The 20,210-nt window shown below is 48.3% G+C and overlaps 1 protein-coding gene across 2 annotated transcripts in view; it reads right to left on the reverse strand.

Moving 5' to 3' along the window:
- Positions 1-20: 20 nt before the first annotated feature.
- The window catches only part of LOC106585945 (ras-GEF domain-containing family member 1B-A), a 147,849-nt gene continuing 127,659 nt past the window's right edge, over positions 21-20,210 (reverse strand). For both annotated transcript variants that reach the window (XM_014172695.2, XM_014172696.2), the window contains 4 exons: positions 17,683-17,778; positions 15,622-15,745; positions 15,109-15,181; positions 21-4,673 (listed from right to left, as the gene is read on the reverse strand). In XM_014172695.2, coding sequence (XP_014028170.1) covers positions 4,649-4,673; positions 15,109-15,181; positions 15,622-15,745; positions 17,683-17,778 — 318 coding nt within the window. In that variant the 3' untranslated portion in view covers positions 21-4,648. The remainder of the gene's footprint in view (positions 4,674-15,108; positions 15,182-15,621; positions 15,746-17,682; positions 17,779-20,210) is intronic.

The following is a 20,210-nucleotide window of genomic DNA, read 5'->3' on the forward strand; positions in this document are numbered from 1 at the left end:
ATTAAAAAACATGAACAGTGTCCCTTTTTAGGCAATCTTTTATTAACTTTGTCACTTTCTCTTTTAAACACAACTAACTCAGTAATAAACAGATCCTCTATTCCATCGTAACAGTCCAAATTAAAACAGATAAACACAGGTAGGAAAAACAGAATCATTTACACAGTAAACCACAGTATCATGTAGAGCGGAGAAATGCAAAGACAAGGCAAGCTAGACATCAGTCAATGGCCACGTTCCAGACTGACTAAATTACAGATGCCTGCTAGATCTCACAATGCCTGGATAGACATCGGCTATGCAACACCTGCAATGTAGTCGGCCGGGAACGCGCCCATCATTTTTTACTTCATAGTGTTAGCTTGTACCACGAAAGTGTTTTCATATAAACCTGTATAAAAAAAAATTGTTAGGCTAATATCTGATAACTACTGAAGTATATTATGTACCTAGTACAAAATTAAATAAGCAGAAATACAATAAAATAATCGTAAATATCCATAACATGAAATAATAACTACACAGAGGATCATAAATAAAACAACATTTGGTGAAAATTACAATATGAAGAAGAAAAAAAATATAGGAGAAAAGGAAAGTTTGATCCAGCATTAAACAGAGGAAAAAACCTTCCAAATCCTCAGCTCTCACACATCATATACAGACAACTCATTCACTCAACCACCAGGGGGCGATACAACCACATTGTATTTCTGTACTATCAAACTCATGAGAGGGAGTGCAGTGTGTGTGTAGGTACAGGCACTCTAACACAGGATGGATGATCTGGAGTGATTGAAGCGTACAGTCCAGTCCTCCAAGTCTATATTTATTCCAGCAGAGTGGCTGGCTAGTGGCAGAGCGTTATAACACTGATTAACAGGGACATACTGGCTAGTGGCAGAGCGTTATAACACTGATTAACAGGGACATACTGGCTAGTGGCAGAGCGTTATAACACTGATTAACAGGGACATACTGGCTAGTGGCAGAGCGTTATAACACTGATTAACAGGGACATACTGGCTAGTGGCAGAGCGTTATAACACTGATTAACAGGGACATACTGGCTAGTGGCAGAGCGTTATAACACTGATTAACAGGGACATAGGGACATACTGGCTTGTGGCAGAGCCTTATAACACTGATTAACAGGGACATACTGGCTAGTGGCAGAGCGTTATAACACTGATTAACATGGACATAGGGACATACTGGCTAGTGGCAGAGCGTTATAACACTGATTAACAGGGACATAGGGACATACTGGCTAGTGGCAGAGTGTTATAACACTGATTAACAGGGACATAGGGACATACTGGCTAGTGGCAGAGTGTTATAACACTGATTAACAGGTACATAGGGACATACTGGCTAGTGGCAGAGTGTTATAACACTGATTAACAGGGACATACTGGCTAGTGGCAGAGTGTTATAACACTGATTAACAGGGACATAGGGACATACTGGCTAGTGGCAGAGTGTTATAACACTGATTAACAGGGACATACTGGCTGGTGGCAGAGTGTTATAACACTGATTAACAGGGACATACTGGCTAGTGGCAGAGTGTTATAACACTGATTAACAGGGACATATGGACATACTGGCTAGTGGCAGAGTGTTATAACACTGATTAACAGAGACATAGGGACATACTGGCTAGTGGCAGAGTGTTATAACACTGATTAACATGGACATACTGGCTAATGGCAGAGTGTTATAACACTGATTAACAGGGACACAGGGACATACTGGCTAGTGGCAGAGTGTTATAACACTGATTAACAGGGACATACTGGCTAGTGGCAGAGTGTTATAACACTGATTAACAGGGACATACTGGCTAGTGGCAGAGTGTTATAACACTGATTAACAGGGACATACTGGCTAGTGGCAGAGCGTTATAACACTGATTAACATGGACATAGGGACATACTGGCTAGTGGCAGAGCGTTATAACACTGATTAACAGGGACATAGGGACATACTGGCTAGTGGCAGAGTGTTATAACACTGATTAACAGGGACATAGGGACATACTGGCTAGTGGCAGAGTGTTATAACACTGATTAACAGGGACATAGGGACATACTGGCTAGTGGCAGAGCCTTATAACACTGATTAACAGGGACATACTGGCTAGTGGCAGAGTGTTATAACACTGATTAACAGGTACATAGGGACATACTGGCTAGTGGCAGAGTGTTATAACACTGATTAACAGGGACATACTGGCTAGTGGCAGAGTGTTATAACACTGATTAACAGGGACATAGGGACATACTGGCTAGTGGCAGAGTGTTATAACACTGATTAACAGGGACATACTGGCTGGTGGCAGAGTGTTATAACACTGATTAACAGGGACATACTGGCTAGTGGCAGAGTGTTATAACACTGATTAACAGGGACATATGGACATACTGGCTAGTGGCAGAGTGTTATAACACTGATTAACAGAGACATAGGGACATACTGGCTAGTGGCAGAGTGTTATAACACTGATTAACATGGACATACTGGCTAATGGCAGAGTGTTATAACACTGATTAACAGGGACACAGGGACATACTGGCTAGTGGCAGAGTGTTATAACACTGATTAACAGGGACATACTGGCTAGTGGCAGAGTGTTATAACACTGATTAACAGGGACATACTGGCTAGTGGCAGAGTGTTATAACACTGATTAACAGGGACATAGGGACATACTGGCTAGTGGCAGAGTGTTATAACACTGATTAACAGAGACATAGGGACATACTGGCTAGTGGTAGAGTGTTATAACTGATTAACAGGGACATACTGGCTAGTGGCAGAGTGTTATAACACTGATTAACAGGGACATACTGGCTAGTGGCAGAGTGTTATAACACTGATTAACAGGGACATACTGGCTAGTGGCAGAGTGTTATAACACTGATTAACAGGGACATACTGGCTAGTGGCAGAGTGTTATAACACTGATTAACAGGGACATAGGGACATACTGGCTAGTGTCAGAGTGTTATAACACTGATTAACAGGGACATACTGGCTAGTGGCAGAGTGTTATAACACTGATTAACAGGGACATACTGGCTAGTGGCAGAGTGTTATAACACTGATTAACAGGGACATAGGGACATACTGGCTAGTGGCAGAGCCTTATAACACTGATTAACAGGGACACAGGGACATACTGGCTAGTGGCAGAGTGTTATAACACTGATTAACAGGGACACAGGGACATACTGGCTAGTGGCAGAGTGTTATAACACTGATTAACATGGACATAGGGACATACTGGCTAGTGGCAGAGCGTTATAACACTGATTAACAGGGACATACTGGCTAGTGGCAGAGTGTTATAACACTGATTAACAGGGACATACTGGCTAGTGGCAGAGCGTTATAACACTGATTAACATGGACATAGGGACATACTGGCTAGTGGCAGAGCGTTATAACACTGATTAACAGGGACATACTGGCTAGTGGCAGAGCGTTATAACACTGATTAACAGGGACATACTGGCTAGTGGCAGAGTGTTATAACACTGATTAACAGGGACATACTGGCTAGTGGCAGAGTGTTATAACACTGATTAACAGGGACATAGGGACATACTGGCTAGTGGCAGAGCCTTATAACACTGATTATCAAAAGTAGTGCACTACATAGGGAATAGGGTGCCATTATCCATCTTCACAAAATCCCCACACACCTCTCTGCCCGTGGCTGAAGTGTCCCATTGAGAAAGGATGAGGAGAGAAGGGGTTTCTTCCTGTTGTAGAATATCACAAAGCTTTATATCAACACAAACACACAAAAAAAAAATGACATCATAATATCTATCCAATGCACTTTGAACATATTTAGCGGTAAAGTTGTCAAGGCTTGGGTCGACCAAACTGGGTTAATATGGAACACATCTGCAATAACCGTAGACAAACAAATGACCATAGAAGAAGAAGAGAAAAAAAAGCGTATTAAAACAAATATTACACACACAAACAAACAAACAAACACTACAAATAATGTTAGCTTCATATATCTCTACCAACGTTGCTGTAGGTTAGGATTAACACTATTACACAGTATACTGGTTCCCAGTAAACAAAATGGTGGCTTATTTAAAAGAGAGAAAAAGCATCTCGTTCGTTGCACCTGTTCGAACCGAGTCGGCTAACCAGCAGACAACTCCTAGCTTCTGTAGAAAGGAAAATACATCTTGAAAATGTCACGGGGACAATTTGCATCAACTGTGGTTTTCACTTGGTGTGAATACATACATGGTGTGTTTTAAAAAAAAAAAAAGGTTTTCAGCAGACGAGAAAAAGGACAACAACAACAAAGCATCTCCCTGGGTATTCCTCTTCTCGTCGTTAATGGGCGTAACGTCTTTAATAAAAGACTACAAAATTCATACAAAGAGATGAAAAAAGCTGTCCTGGAAATGTAGCGCGAAGAAGAGCCAATCAACTGGAGGGATTCTTAGCTAGAAATCCATGACTGAGGAACAGGAAAAAGGTACTGTCCCCTGCTGAATAGTACAGTTCAGATTGTTGTTTCCCTTCCAAACAGGGACGCTGTTATCCGGACATCACCGCAGGGTAAGGCTTGGTTGTCAGATGGGTTTGACAGGGTTCTGTTCAGAAGCATCTAGACTCTACTTAGCAGAGTGGATCTGAGGGGGGCAGGAAGAAAGAGAGAGAGAGAGAGAGAGAGAGAGAGAGAGAGAGATAGAGATAGAGAGAGAAAGAAGAGGACATCTATTAGCAAGACATCTAACAGGTATCTCTCTATCTATGTATTGTAGCAGTAATGGCTGGCTGGCTGGCTGGCTAACTGACTGGCTGGCTGGCTAACTGACTGGCTGGCTAACTGACTGGCTGGCTGGCTAACTGACTGGCTAACTGACTGGCTGGCTAACTGACTGGCTGGCTGACTGGCTGCCTAACTGACTGGCTGGCTGGCTAACTGACTGGCTAACTGACTGGCTGGCTAACTGACTGGCTAACTGACTGGCTGGCTAACTGACTGGCAGGCTAACTGACTGGCTGACTAACTGACTGGCTGGCTAACTGACTGGCTGGCTAACTGACTGACTGGCTAACTGACTGGCAGGCTAACTGACTGGCTGGCTAACTGACTGGCTGGCTGGCTAACTGACTGGCTAACTGACTGGCAGGCTAACTGACTAACTGGCTGGCTAACTGGCTGGCTGACTGGCTGGCTGACTGGCTGGCTAACTGGCTGGCTAACTGGCTGACTGGGTGGCTAACTGGCTGGCTAACTGGCTGGCTAACTGGCTGGCTAACTGGCTGACTGGGTGGCTAACTGGCTGGCTAACTGGCTGGCTAACTGGCTGGTTAACTGGCTGGCTGACTGACTGGCTAACTGATTGACTGACTGGCTAACTGACTGGCTAACTGACTGACTGGCTGGCTAACTGGCTGGCTGGCTGGCTAACTGGCTGGCTGGCTGACTGGCTGCCTAACTGACTGGCTGGCTGGCTAACTGACTGGCTAACTGACTGGCTGGCTAACTGACTGGCTAACTGACTGGCTGGCTAACTGACTGGCTGGCTGGCTAACTGACTGGCTAACTGACTGGCTAACTGACTGACTGGCTGGCTAACTGACTGGCTGGCTGGCTAACTGACTGGCTAACTGACTGGCTGGCTAACTGACTGGCTAACTGACTGGCTGGCTAACTGACTGGCAGGCTAACTGACTGGCTGACTAACTGACTGGCTGGCTAACTGACTGGCTGGCTAACTGACTGACTGGCTAACTGACTGGCAGGCTAACTGACTGGCTGGCTAACTGACTGGCTGGCTAACTGACTGGCTGGCTGGCTAACTGACTGGCTAACTAGGTCTGTCTTAGTCAGCTCCCTGGGCTCTGAGGATAATATACAACCACACTGAACAAAGACAATGATTATTCTATGTATTACTGCTACAATTGTAGAAATCAATACAACACAGTCTGTTCTGTGTGTCTACTTAGAGAAGGCTTAATAACACCAACCCCCTTCCCTGTCCTGGAACAGTCATAAAGCACATTGCTGGGCTAGAGGATCTTAGCCATACTCCAGGCTTATCAGCAGTGAGGCTAGAGGATCTTAGCCATACTCCAGGCTTATCAGCAGTGGGGCTAGAGGCTAGAGGCTCTTAGCCATACTCCAGGCTTATCAGCAGTGAGGCTAGAGGATCTTAGCCATACTCCAGGCTTATCAGCAGTGGAGCTAGAGGCTAGAGGCTCTTAGCCATACTCCAGGCTTATCAGCAGTGGGGCTAGAGTCTAGAGGCTCTTAGCCATACTCCAGGCTTATCAGCAGTGGAGCTAGAGGCTCTTAGCCATACTCCAGGCTTATCAGCAGTGGAGCTAGAGGATCTTAGCCATACTCCAGGCTTATCAGCAGTGAGTCTAGAGGCTAGAGACTCTTAGCCATACTCCAGGCTTATCAGCAGTGAGGCTAGAGGCTCTTAGCCATACTCCAGGCTTATCAGCGGTGAGGCTAGAGACTAGAGGCTCTTAGCCATACTCCAGGCTTATCAGCAGTGAGGCTAGAGGCTCTTAGCCATACTCCAGGCTTATCAGCAGTGAGGCTAGAGGCTAGAGGCTCTTAGCCATACTCCAGGCTTATCAGCAGTGGGGCTAGAGGCTAGAGGCTAGAGGCTCTTAGCCATACTCCAGGCTTATCAGCAGTGGGGCTAGAGGCTAGAGGCTCTTAGCCATACTCCAGGCTTATCAGCAGTGAGGCTAGAGGCTCTTAGCCATACTCCAGGCTTATCAGCAGTGAGGCTAGAGGCTAGAAGCTCTTAGCCATACTCCAGGCTTATCAGCAGTGAGGCTAGAGGCTTGAGGCTCTTAGCCATACTCCAGGCTTATCAGCAGTGAGTCTAGAGGCTAGAGGCTCTTAGCCATACTCCAGGCTTATCAGCAGTGGAGCTAGAGGCTCTTAGCCATACTCCAGGCTTATCAGCAGTGGGGCTAGAGTCTAGAGGCTCTTAGCCATACTCCAGGCTTATCAGCAGTGGAGCTAGAGGCTCTTAGCCATACTCCAGGTTTATCAGCAGTGGGGCTAGAGGCTAGAGGCTCTTAGCCATACTCCAGGCTTATCAGCAGTGGGGCTAGAGGCTAGAGGCTCTTAGCCATACTCCAGGCTTATCAGCTGTGGGGCTAGAGGCTAGAGACTAGAGGCTCTTAGCCATACTCCAGGCTTATCAGCAGTGGAGCTAGAGGCTAGAGGCTCTTAGCCATACTCCAGGCTTATCAGCAGTGGGGCTAGAGGATCTTAGCCATACTCCAGGCTTATCAGCAGTGGGGCTAGAGGATCTTAGCCATACTTCAGGCTTATCAGCAGTGGAGCAAGAGGATCTTAGCCATACTCCAGGCTTATCAGCAGTGAGTCTAGAGGCTAGAGGCTCTTAGCCATACTCCAGGCTTATCAGCAGTGGGGCTAGAGGATCTTAGCCATACTCCAGGCTTATCAGCAGTGGGGCTAGAGGCTCTTAGCCATACTCCAGGCTTATCAGCAGTGAGGCTAGAGGATCTTAGCCATACTCCAGGCTTATCAGCAGTGGGGCTAGAGGCTCTTAGCCATACTCCAGGCTTATCAGCAGTGAGGCTAGAGGTTCTTAGCCATACTCCAGGCTTATCAGCAGTGGGGCTTGAGGCTCTTAGCCATACTCCAGGCTTATCAGCAGTGGAGCTAGAGGCTAGAGGCTCTTAGCCATACTCCAGGCTTATCAGCAGTGGGGCTAGAGGCTAGAGGCTCTTAGCCATACTCCAGGCTTATCAGCAGTGAGGCTAGAGGCTCTTAGCCATACTCCAGGCTTATCAGCAGTGGGGCTAGAGGCTCTTAGCCATACTCCAGGCTTATCAGCAGTGGGGCTAGAGGCTCTTAGCCATACTCCAGGCTTATCAGCAGTGGAGCTAGAGGCTAGAGGATCTTAGCCATACTCCAGGCTTATCAGCAGTGGGGCTAGAGGCACTTAGCCATACTCCAGACTTATCAGCAGTGAGTCTAGAGGCTCTTAGCCATACTCCAGGCTTATCAGCAGTGGAGCTAGAGGCTAGAGGCTCTTAGCCATACTCCAGGCTTATCAGCAGTGGGGCTATAGGCTAGAGGATCTTAGCCATACTCCAGGCTTATCAGCAGTGGGGCTAGAGACTAGAGGCTCTTAGCCATACTCCAGGCTTATCAGCAGTGGGGCTAGAGGCAGGTGGATTCACCTGGCCGGCTGGCTAACTGACTGACTGGCTGGCTGGCTGACTAGCTGGCTAACTGGCTGGCTGGCTGGCTAACTGACTGGCTGGCTGGCTAACTGACTGGCTGGCTGACTGGCTGGCCGGCTGGCTGGCTAACTGACTGACTGGCTGGCTGGCTGACTGGGTGGCTGGCTAACTGACTGACTGACTGACTGACTGGCTGGCTGGCTGGCTGGCTGGCTGGCTGGCTATCAGAGAAACGCGACAGCACCCGGAAACAGACAGGTGGATTCACCTTGCCGGCTGGCTAACTGACTGACTGACTGACTGGCTGGCTGGCTATCAGCACCCGGAAACAGACAGGTGGATTCACCCAGCCCATCTTACCCCACTGGAGCCAGGACCCGCCTAACCAGCCACTTAATGCAAGAGGACTATCTGGATGGATGGTACACATTCAGGTCTGGGCTCAGTCAGATATAGTGTAATATATATATATATATATATATATACACAATAGAAGACATATCACCTGGGAAAGACGATTTAGGTATTTGCTGTGAGCCAATTGTTTGCACATTCATTATGATTAATTTGTTTTAATGTATCAGACGCTCTTATCCAGAGCGACTTACAGTAGTGAATGCATACATTTCATTTCGTGCATTTTTTGTTGTTGTTGTACTGGCCCCCCGTGGGAATCGAACCCACAACTCTGGCGTTGCACACACCATGCTGGCGTTGCAAACACCATGCTCTACCAAAAATAAATGGGGGGTGGGGAGTAATGAGTAGGTCCTACTGAACAATCCATGTGGTTAGTATGCCAATGTTTCTGTCATCTAGCCGTCAGACAATCCTTCAGCACTGGCTAACTGACTGACTGGCTGGCTGGCTGACTGGCTGACTAACTGGCTGGCTGGCTGGCTAACTGGCTGGCTAACTGGCTGGCTGGCTAACTGGCTGGCTAACTGGCTGGCTGACTGACTGGCTGGCTAACTGGCTGGCTAACTGGCTGGCTAACTGACTGGCTAACTGACTGGCTAACTGACTGACTGGCTGGCTAACTGGCTGGCTAACTGGCTGGCTAACTGGCTGGCTAACTGGCTGGCTAACTGGCTGGCTAACTGACTAACTGGCTGGCTAACTGGCTGGCTGACTGGCTGGCTGACTGGCTGGCTAACTGGCTGGCTAACTGGCTGACTGGGTGGCTAACTGGCTGGCTAACTGGCTGGCTAACTGGCTGGCTAACTGGCTGACTGGGTGGCTAACTGGCTGGCTAACTGGCTGGCTAACTGGCTGGTTAACTGGCTGGCTGACTGACTGGCTAACTGATTGACTGACTGGCTAACTGACTGGCTAACTGACTGACTGGCTGGCTAACTGGCTGGCTGGCTGGCTAACTGGCTGGCTAACTGGCTGACTGACTGACTGGCTGGCTGGCTGGCTGGCTGGCTAACTGGCTGGCTGGCTAACTGTCTGACTGGCTGGCTGGCTGGCTAACTGACTGGCTAACTGGCTGGCTAACTGACTGGCTGGCTAACTGACTGGCTGGCTAACTGACTGGCAGGCTGGCTGGCTAACTGGCTGGCTGGCTAACTGGCTGGCTGGCTAACTGACTGGCTAACTGACTGGCTGGCTGGCTAACTGGCTGGCTGGCTGGCTGGCTGGCTAACTGGCTGGCTGGCTAACTGACTGGCTAACTGGCTGGTTAACTGGCTGGCTAACTGGCTGGCTAACTGACTGGCTAACTGACTGGCTAACTGGCTGGCTGGTTGGCTGGCTGGCTGGCTAACTGGCTGGCTAACTGACTGGCTGGCTGGCTAACTGACTGGCTAACTGACTGGCAGGCTAACTGACTGGCTGGCTAACTGACTGGCTGGCTAACTGACTGGCTGGCTGGCTAACTGACTGGCTAACTAGGTCTGTCTTAGTCAGCTCCCTGGGCTCTGAGGATAATATACAACCACACTGAACAAAGACAATGATTATTCTATGTATTACTGCTACAATTGTAGAAATCAATACAACACAGTCTGTTCTGTGTGTCTACTTAGAGAAGGCTTAATAACACCAACCCCCTTCCCTGTCCTGGAACAGTCATAAAGCACATTGCTGGGCTAGAGGATCTTAGCCATACTCCAGGCTTATCAGCAGTGAGGCTAGAGGATCTTAGCCATACTCCAGGCTTATCAGCAGTGGGGCTAGAGGCTAGAGGCTCTTAGCCATACTCCAGGCTTATCAGCAGTGAGGCTAGAGGATCTTAGCCATACTCCAGGCTTATCAGCAGTGGAGCTAGAGGCTAGAGGCTCTTAGCCATACTCCAGGCTTATCAGCAGTGGGGCTAGAGTCTAGAGGCTCTTAGCCATACTCCAGGCTTATCAGCAGTGGAGCTAGAGGCTCTTAGCCATACTCCAGGCTTATCAGCAGTGGAGCTAGAGGATCTTAGCCATACTCCAGGCTTATCAGCAGTGAGTCTAGAGGCTAGAGACTCTTAGCCATACTCCAGGCTTATCAGCAGTGAGGCTAGAGGCTCTTAGCCATACTCCAGGCTTATCAGCGGTGAGGCTAGAGGCTAGAGGCTCTTAGCCATACTCCAGGCTTATCAGCAGTGAGGCTAGAGGCTCTTAGCCATACTCCAGGCTTATCAGCAGTGAGGCTAGAGGCTAGAGGCTCTTAGCCATACTCCAGGCTTATCAGCAGTGGGGCTAGAGGCTAGAGGCTAGAGGCTCTTAGCCATACTCCAGGCTTATCAGCAGTGGGGCTAGAGGCTAGAGGCTCTTAGCCATACTCCAGGCTTATCAGCAGTGAGGCTAGAGGCTCTTAGCCATACTCCAGGCTTATCAGCAGTGAGGCTAGAGGCTAGAAGCTCTTAGCCATACTCCAGGCTTATCAGCAGTGAGGCTAGAGGCTTGAGGCTCTTAGCCATACTCCAGGCTTATCAGCAGTGAGTCTAGAGGCTAGAGGCTCTTAGCCATACTCCAGGCTTATCAGCAGTGGAGCTAGAGGCTCTTAGCCATACTCCAGGCTTATCAGCAGTGGGGCTAGAGTCTAGAGGCTCTTAGCCATACTCCAGGCTTATCAGCAGTGGAGCTAGAGGCTCTTAGCCATACTCCAGGTTTATCAGCAGTGGGGCTAGAGGCTAGAGGCTCTTAGCCATACTCCAGGCTTATCAGCAGTGGGGCTAGAGGCTAGAGGCTCTTAGCCATACTCCAGGCTTATCAGCTGTGGGGCTAGAGGCTAGAGACTAGAGGCTCTTAGCCATACTCCAGGCTTATCAGCAGTGGAGCTAGAGGCTAGAGGCTCTTAGCCATACTCCAGGCTTATCAGCAGTGGGGCTAGAGGATCTTAGCCATACTCCAGGCTTATCAGCAGTGGGGCTAGAGGATCTTAGCCATACTTCAGGCTTATCAGCAGTGGAGCAAGAGGATCTTAGCCATACTCCAGGCTTATCAGCAGTGAGTCTAGAGGCTAGAGGCTCTTAGCCATACTCCAGGCTTATCAGCAGTGGGGCTAGAGGATCTTAGCCATACTCCAGGCTTATCAGCAGTGGGGCTAGAGGCTCTTAGCCATACTCCAGGCTTATCAGCAGTGAGGCTAGAGGATCTTAGCCATACTCCAGGCTTATCAGCAGTGGGGCTAGAGGCTCTTAGCCATACTCCAGGCTTATCAGCAGTGAGGCTAGAGGTTCTTAGCCATACTCCAGGCTTATCAGCAGTGGGGCTTGAGGCTCTTAGCCATACTCCAGGCTTATCAGCAGTGGAGCTAGAGGCTAGAGGCTCTTAGCCATACTCCAGGCTTATCAGCAGTGGGGCTAGAGGCTAGAGGCTCTTAGCCATACTCCAGGCTTATCAGCAGTGAGGCTAGAGGCTAGAGGCTCTTAGCCATACTCCAGGCTTATCAGCAGTGGGGCTAGAGGCTCTTAGCCATACTCCAGGCTTATCAGCAGTGGGGCTAGAGGCTCTTAGCCATACTCCAGGCTTATCAGCAGTGGAGCTAGAGGCTAGAGGATCTTAGCCATACTCCAGGCTTATCAGCAGTGGGGCTAGAGGCTCTTAGCCATACTCCAGGCTTATCAGCAGTGAGTCTAGAGGCTCTTAGCCATACTCCAGGCTTATCAGCAGTGGAGCTAGAGGCTAGAGGCTCTTAGCCATACTCCAGGCTTATCAGCAGTGGGGCTATAGGCTAGAGGATCTTAGCCATACTCCAGGCTTATCAGCAGTGGGGCTAGAGACTAGAGGCTCTTAGCCATACTCCAGGCTTATCAGCAGTGGGGCTAGAGGCAGGTGGATTCACCTGGCCGGCTGGCTAACTGACTGACTGGCTGGCTGGCTGACTAGCTGGCTAACTGGCTGGCTGGCTGGCTAACTGACTGGCTGGCTGGCTAACTGACTGGCTGGCTGACTGGCTGGCCGGCTGGCTGGCTAACTGACTGACTGGCTGGCTGGCTGACTGGGTGGCTGGCTAACTGACTGACTGACTGACTGACTGGCTGGCTGGCTGGCTGGCTGGCTGGCTGGCTATCAGAGAAACGCGACAGCACCCGGAAACAGACAGGTGGATTCACCTTGCCGGCTGGCTAACTGACTGACTGACTGACTGGCTGGCTGGCTATCAGCACCCGGAAACAGACAGGTGGATTCACCCAGCCCATCTTACCCCACTGGAGCCAGGACCCGCCTAACCAGCCACTTAATGCAAGAGGACTATCTGGATGGATGGTACACATTCAGGTCTGGGCTCAGTCAGATATAGTGTAATATATATATATATATATATATATATACACAATAGAAGACATATCACCTGGGAAAGACGATTTAGGTATTTGCTGTGAGCCAATTGTTTGCACATTCATTATGATTAATTTGTTTTAATGTATCAGACGCTCTTATCCAGAGCGACTTACAGTAGTGAATGCATACATTTCATTTCGTGCATTTTTTGTTGTTGTTGTACTGGCCCCCCGTGGGAATCGAACCCACAACTCTGGCGTTGCACACACCATGCTGGCGTTGCAAACACCATGCTCTACCAAAAATAAATGGGGGGTGGGGAGTAATGAGTAGGTCCTACTGAACAATCCATGTGGTTAGTATGCCAATGTTTCTGTCATCTAGCCGTCAGACAATCCTTCAGCACTGGCTAACTGACTGACTGGCTGGCTGGCTGACTGGCTGACTAACTGGCTGGCTGGCTGGCTAACTGGCTGGCTAACTGGCTGGCTGGCTAACTGGCTGGCTAACTGGCTGGCTGACTGACTGGCTGGCTAACTGGCTGGCTAACTGGCTGGCTAACTGACTGGCTAACTGACTGGCTAACTGACTGACTGGCTGGCTAACTGGCTGGCTAACTGGCTGGCTAACTGGCTGGCTAACTGGCTGGCTAACTGGCTGGCTAACTGACTAACTGGCTGGCTAACTGGCTGGCTGACTGGCTGGCTGACTGGCTGGCTAACTGGCTGGCTAACTGGCTGACTGGGTGGCTAACTGGCTGGCTAACTGGCTGGCTAACTGGCTGGCTAACTGGCTGACTGGGTGGCTAACTGGCTGGCTAACTGGCTGGCTAACTGGCTGGTTAACTGGCTGGCTGACTGACTGGCTAACTGATTGACTGACTGGCTAACTGACTGGCTAACTGACTGACTGGCTGGCTAACTGGCTGGCTGGCTGGCTAACTGGCTGGCTAACTGGCTGGCTGACTGACTGGCTGGCTGGCTGGCTGGCTGGCTAACTGGCTGGCTGGCTAACTGTCTGACTGGCTGGCTGGCTGGCTAACTGACTGGCTAACTGGCTGGCTAACTGACTGGCTGGCTAACTGACTGGCTGGCTAACTGACTGGCAGGCTGGCTGGCTAACTGGCTGGCTGGCTAACTGGCTGGCTGGCTAACTGACTGGCTAACTGACTGGCTGGCTGGCTAACTGGCTGGCTGGCTGGCTGGCTGGCTAACTGGCTGGCTGGCTAACTGACTGGCTAACTGGCTGGTTAACTGGCTGGCTAACTGGCTGGCTAACTGACTGGCTAACTGACTGGCTAACTGGCTGGCTGGTTGGCTGGCTGGCTGGCTAACTGGCTGGCTAACTGACTGGCTAACTGACTGGCTAACTGGCTGGCTGGTTGGCTGGCTGGCTGGCTAACTGGCTGGCTGACTAACTGGCTAACTGACTGGCTAACTGGCTGGCTGGTTGGCTGGCTGGCTAACTGGCTGGCTGACTAACTGACTGGCGGCCTAGGTCTTCGTCAGCTCCCTGGGCTCTGAGGATAATATTCAACCACACTGAACAAAGACACTGATTCTTCATCCATCATGTCTGAGATACACACATATTACACACCCAGCACCGTGTATGATGACATATTACACACCCAGCACCGTGTATGATGACATATTACACACCCAGCACCGTGTATGATGACATATTACACACCCAGCACCGTGTATGATGACATATTACACACCCAGCACCGTGTATGATGACATATTACACACCCAGCACCGTGTATGATGACATATTACACACCCAGCACCGTGTATGATGACATATTACACACCCAGCACCGTGTATGATGACATATTACACACCCAGCACCGTGTATGATGACATGTTACACACCCAGCACCGTGTATGATGACATGTTACACACCCAGCACCGTGTATGATGACATGATATTAGTTTGTGTGTATAGGGGGAGAACACTGTGTGTGTGTGTGAACACTGTGTGTGTGAGTTATTGACTAGTGGATGGGTCAGCGTGTGTGTGAAAACACAGTGTGTGTGAGAGAGTTACTGACTAGGGGGCAGATTAACATGTACCCCCCCTTTTGGTTGACGAGGGGAGGGGATGGGAGGGGGGGTGACAACTATGATGAATGAAGCTGACCCCCAGGGAACACACACCTCAGAGACTTCCATCTGTCCTTCTCCATGTGGTTCTCAGGGCCTTCACTCTCATAAGAGGCTAGATACAGAGCTGAGAGGAGAGAGAGAGAGAGAGAGAGAGAGAGAGAGAGAGAGAGAGAGAGAGAGAGAGAGAGAGAGAGAGAGAGAGAGAGAGAGAGAGAGAGAGAGAGAGGGAGAGAGAGAGAGGAGACAGAGAGAGAGAGGAGAGAGGGGAGAGAGGAGAGAGAGAGAGAGAGAGAGAGAGAGAGAGAGAGAGAGAGAGAGAGAGAGAGAGAGAGAGAGAGAGAGAGCGAGAGAGAAAGAGAGAGAGGAGACAGAGATAAAGAGAGAGAGAGAGAGAGAGAGAGGACACAAAAACACCATCAGCCTCAACTCATTACAGTCACAGCAGCAGGACATTAAAACAGCTTTTCCTGTAGTTGGACAGGTTCCTAAGTCTTCCTGAGTTGACTTAGTTGGAATGGCACCATGACATCAGTACATTGAGTGGTTATGAGTGGTTGTACATACTGTCCTCGCTGAAAACCGGTGCGGTGAGCAGGTACTGGAGGATTTTGCGGTCCTTCTCAAACGGACACTCCACCTTCTTCCAAACCATGAACTCGCTGACCCGCTTCGCCATCTCCCAGAATTTCTGAAAACGATGTTAAAAATAAACAAAAAATGTTTAAAAAATAACATTTGAAACACTGTGAAAAAAAACGATGTAATGTTAGTATTTGAGGAACACATTTCAGCAATGTGAAAACAATATGAATGTTAATAAAGACGTTTTTTAACCCTACCACAACCTGATAATAACATTCACTGATTGACTTACAGTATGTTGGTGACCACACACATTACCAGTCAAAAGTTTGGACACATCTAGTCATTCAAGGTATTTTGCTTTATTTTTTACTATTTTCTACATTGTAGAATAATAGTGAAGACATCAAAACTATGAAATAACACATGGAATCATGTAGTAACTACATTTACATTTTTTTTTTAACAAATCAAAAGATATTTTATATTTGAGATTCTTCAAAGTAGACACCCCTTTGCCTTGATGACATCTTTGTACACTCTTGGCATTCTCTCAACCAGTTTCATGATGTAATCACCTGGAATGCATTTCAATTAACAGGTGTGCCTTGTTAAAAGTTAATTTGTGTAATTTCTTTCCTTCTTAATGCGTTTGAGCCAATCAGTTGTGTTGTGACAAGGTAAGGGTGGTATACAGAAGATAGTCCTATTTGGTAAAAGACCAAGTCCATATTATGTCAAGAACAGCTCAAATAAGCAAAGAGAAACGACAGTCCATCATTACTTTAAGACATGAAGGTCAGTCAATACGGACAATTTCAAGAACTTTGAAAGTTTCTTCAACTGCAGTCGCAAAAACCATCAAGCTCTATGATGAAACTGGCTCTCATGAGGACCGACACATGAAAGGAAGACCCAGAATTACCTCTGCTACAGAGGATAAGTTCATTAGAGTTAACTGTTCAATTAACAGACACATCTCAACATCAACTGTTCAGAGAAGACTGCATGAATCAGGCCATCATGGACGAATTGCTGAAGAAACCACTACTAAAGGACACCAATAAGAAGAAGAGACTTGCTTGGGCCAAGAAACACTAGCAATGGCCATTACACCGGTGAAAATCTGTCCTTTGGTCTGAAGAGTCCAAATTTGAGATTTTTGGTTCTAACCGCCGTGTTTTGTGAGACGCAGAGTAGGTGAGCGGATGATCTCATGTGTGGTTCCCACCGTGAAGCATGGAGGAGGAGGAAGTGTGATGGTGCTTTGCTGGTGACACTGTCAGTGATTTATTTAGAATTTAACCAGCATGGCTACCACAACATTCTGCAGCAATACGCCATCCCATCTGGTTTGCGCTTAGTGGGACTATAATTTGTTTTTCAACAGGACAATGACTCAACACACCTCCAGGCTGCACCAGATGACCTGGCCTCCACAATCACCCAACCTCAAACCAATTGAGATGGTTTGGTAGGAGCTGGACCGCAGAGTGAAGGAAAAGCAGCCAACAAGTGCTCAGCATATGTGGGAACTCCTTCAAGACTGTTGGAAAAGCATTCCAGGTGAAGCTGGTTGAGAGAATGCCAAAAGTGTGCAAAGCTGTCATCACAGCAAAGGGTGGCTACTTTGAATAATCTAAAATATTACTGCATGATTCCATACGTGTTATTTCATCGTTTTTATGTCTTCACTATTATTCTACAATGTAGAAAATAGTCAAAACAAAGAAAACCCCTTGAATGAGTAGGTGTGTCCAAACCTTTGACTGGCACTGTATGTTGACATGTATGGGGGTCTCCAATAATAAAAAGTAGTTTAAAGGTTAATTCCACATTTTTTCTGATGTAGTGTAGCTGGGGTTTACCAATGGAAAGTCTCACTTCCTCATTCTCTGTCAGGGCCATATTGTGAATTTATCCTGAACACTAGGGTTAAATTAATTTAGCCAGGACACCGGGGTTAACACCCCTACTCTTTCGATAAGTGCCATGGGATCTTTAGTGACCACAGAGAGTCAGGACACCCATTTAACGTCCCACCTCAAAGTTAACGTGTCCATTCTGCATCCTGTTGGAACATCCCTCATTCAGGAAGTAGATGTCTTTAATCAGTAGGCTGAAGAACGGGATAACAATCTGTAGAGAGAGAGAGAGAGAGAGAGGAGACAGAGAAAGAGAGAGGGGACAGAGAGAGAGAGAGAAGAGGAGACAGAGAAAGGAGAGAGAGAGAAGAGGAGACAGAGAGAGATAGAGAGAGAGAGACAGAGAGAGAGAGAGAAGAGGAGACAGAGAGAGAGAGAGAAGAGGAGACAGAGAGAGAGAGAGAGAAGAGGAGACAGAGAGAGAGAGAAGAGGAGACAGAGAGAGAGAGAGAGAAGAGGAGACAGAGAGAGAGACAGAGAGAGAGAGAGAAGAGAGAGAGAGAGAGAGAGAAGAGACAGAGAGAGAGAGAGAGAGAGAGAGAGAAGAGGAGACAGAGAGAGAGAGAGAGAGAGAGAGAGAAGAGGAGACAGAGAAGAGACAGAGAGAAGAGAGAGAAGAGAGAGAAGAGGTGAGGATTTAATTCAGCTGCCTGGGTAACAGTACAAGGGGTTTTCCAGGTAACAGTACAAGGGGTTTTCCAGGTAACAGTACAAGGGGTTTTCCAGGTAACAGTACAAGGGGTTTTCCAGGTAACAGTACAAGGGGTTTTCCAGGTAACAGTACAAGGGGTTTTCCAGGTAACAGTACAAGGGGTTTTCCAGGTAACAGTACAAGGGGTTTTCCAGGTAACAGTACAAGGGGTTTTCCAGGTAACAGTACAAGGGGTTTTCCAGGTAACAGTACAAGGGGTTTTCCAGGTAACAGTACAAGGGGTTTTCCAGGTAACAGTACAAGGGGTTTTCCAGGTAACAGTACAAGGGGTTTTCCAGGTAACAGTACAAGGGGTTTTCCAGGTAACAGTACAAGGGGTTTTCCAGGTAACAGTACAAGGGGTTTTCCAGGTAACAGTACAAGGGGTTTTCCAGGTAACAGTACAAGGGGTTTTCCAGGTAACAGTACAAGGGGTTTTCCAGGTAACAGTACAAGGGGTTTTCCAGGTAACAGTACAAGGGGTTTTCCAGGTAACAGTTTGCTGATGAAGTTTCTTGTTAATCACCACACAAAAAAAACACCTGTCAAACGAATTCCCCACTTCACCCAGAAAGAGAAGTCAGAAAATGCTGAGGTCGTTTTTCAGAACACAAATCGCTTAAATAACTCCGAGCCATGTCACCACAAAGACTTAGGTCACAGGGTGTGGTTTGGGTTTGACCAATAGGGTGGATATTATTTTCATTAGGCACATGGAAAAAAGCAGAGTGAAACACACATGGTACTTAGTGGACTACGATGTGTCCTACTGAACACAGCCCGGGTGAATCACTAAGGGGCACAGTGTACAGACCACAGATCAGTGTACAGACCACAGAGCACAGTGTACTGACCACAGATCAGTGTACAGACCAAAGTGTACTGACCACAGATCAGTGTACAGACCACAGATCAGTGTACAGAGCACAGTGTACTGACCACAGATCAGTGTACAGACCACAGATCAGTGTACAGACCAAAGTGTACTGACCACAGTTCAGTGTACAGACCACAGATCAGTGTACAGACCACAGATCAGTGTACAGACCACAGATCAGTGTACAGAGCACAGATCAGTGTACAGACCACAGATCAGTGTACAGACCACAGATCAGTGTACAGAGCACAGATCAGTGTACAGAGCACAGATCAGTGTACAGACCACAGATCAGTGTACAGACCACAGATCAGTGTACAGAGCACAGATCAGTGTACAGAGCACAGATCAGTGTACAGAGCACAGATCAGTGTACAGACCACAGATCAGTGTACAGAGCACAGATCAGTGTACTGACCACAGATCAGTGTACATACCACAGATCAGTGTACAGAGCACAGATCAGTGTACAGACCACAGATCAGTGTACAGACCACAGATCAGTGTACAGACCACAGATCAGTGTACAGAGCACAGATCAGTGTACAGAGCACAGATCAGTGTACAGACCACAGATCAGTGTACAGAGCACAGATCAGTGTACTGACCACAGATCAGTGTACATACCACAGATCAGTGTACAGAGCACAGATCAGTGTACAGACCACAGATCAGTGTACAGAGCACAGATCAGTGTACAGAGCACAGATCAGTGTACAGACCACAGATCAGTGTACAGAGCACAGAGTTCAGACCACAGATCAGTGTACAGAGCACAGAGTTCAGACCACAGAGTATAAACTGCCTGCCTTCTGGAGAGAAGGGCTGAACAGGTGTGGGGGAACGGAGGGAGGGAGGGAGGGAGGGAGGGAGGGAAGGATGGATGGAGGGAGGGAGGGAGGGAGGGAGGGAGGGAGGGAGGGAGGGAGGGAGGGAGGGAGGGAGGAAGGGAGGGAGGGAGGGAGGGAGGGAGCAGGGAAGGGAAGGAATGGGATGTCCTATATGGAAGCGATGAGAGATGGTGACGACAGACAGGTTCTCTGAAAGTGATCAACAGTTTGCCCTAAACACACCCGTC

The sequence above is a fragment of the Salmo salar genome, chromosome ssa24, assembly GCF_905237065.1.
Source record: "Salmo salar chromosome ssa24, Ssal_v3.1, whole genome shotgun sequence".
Lineage (NCBI taxonomy): Eukaryota > Metazoa > Chordata > Actinopteri > Salmoniformes > Salmonidae > Salmo > Salmo salar.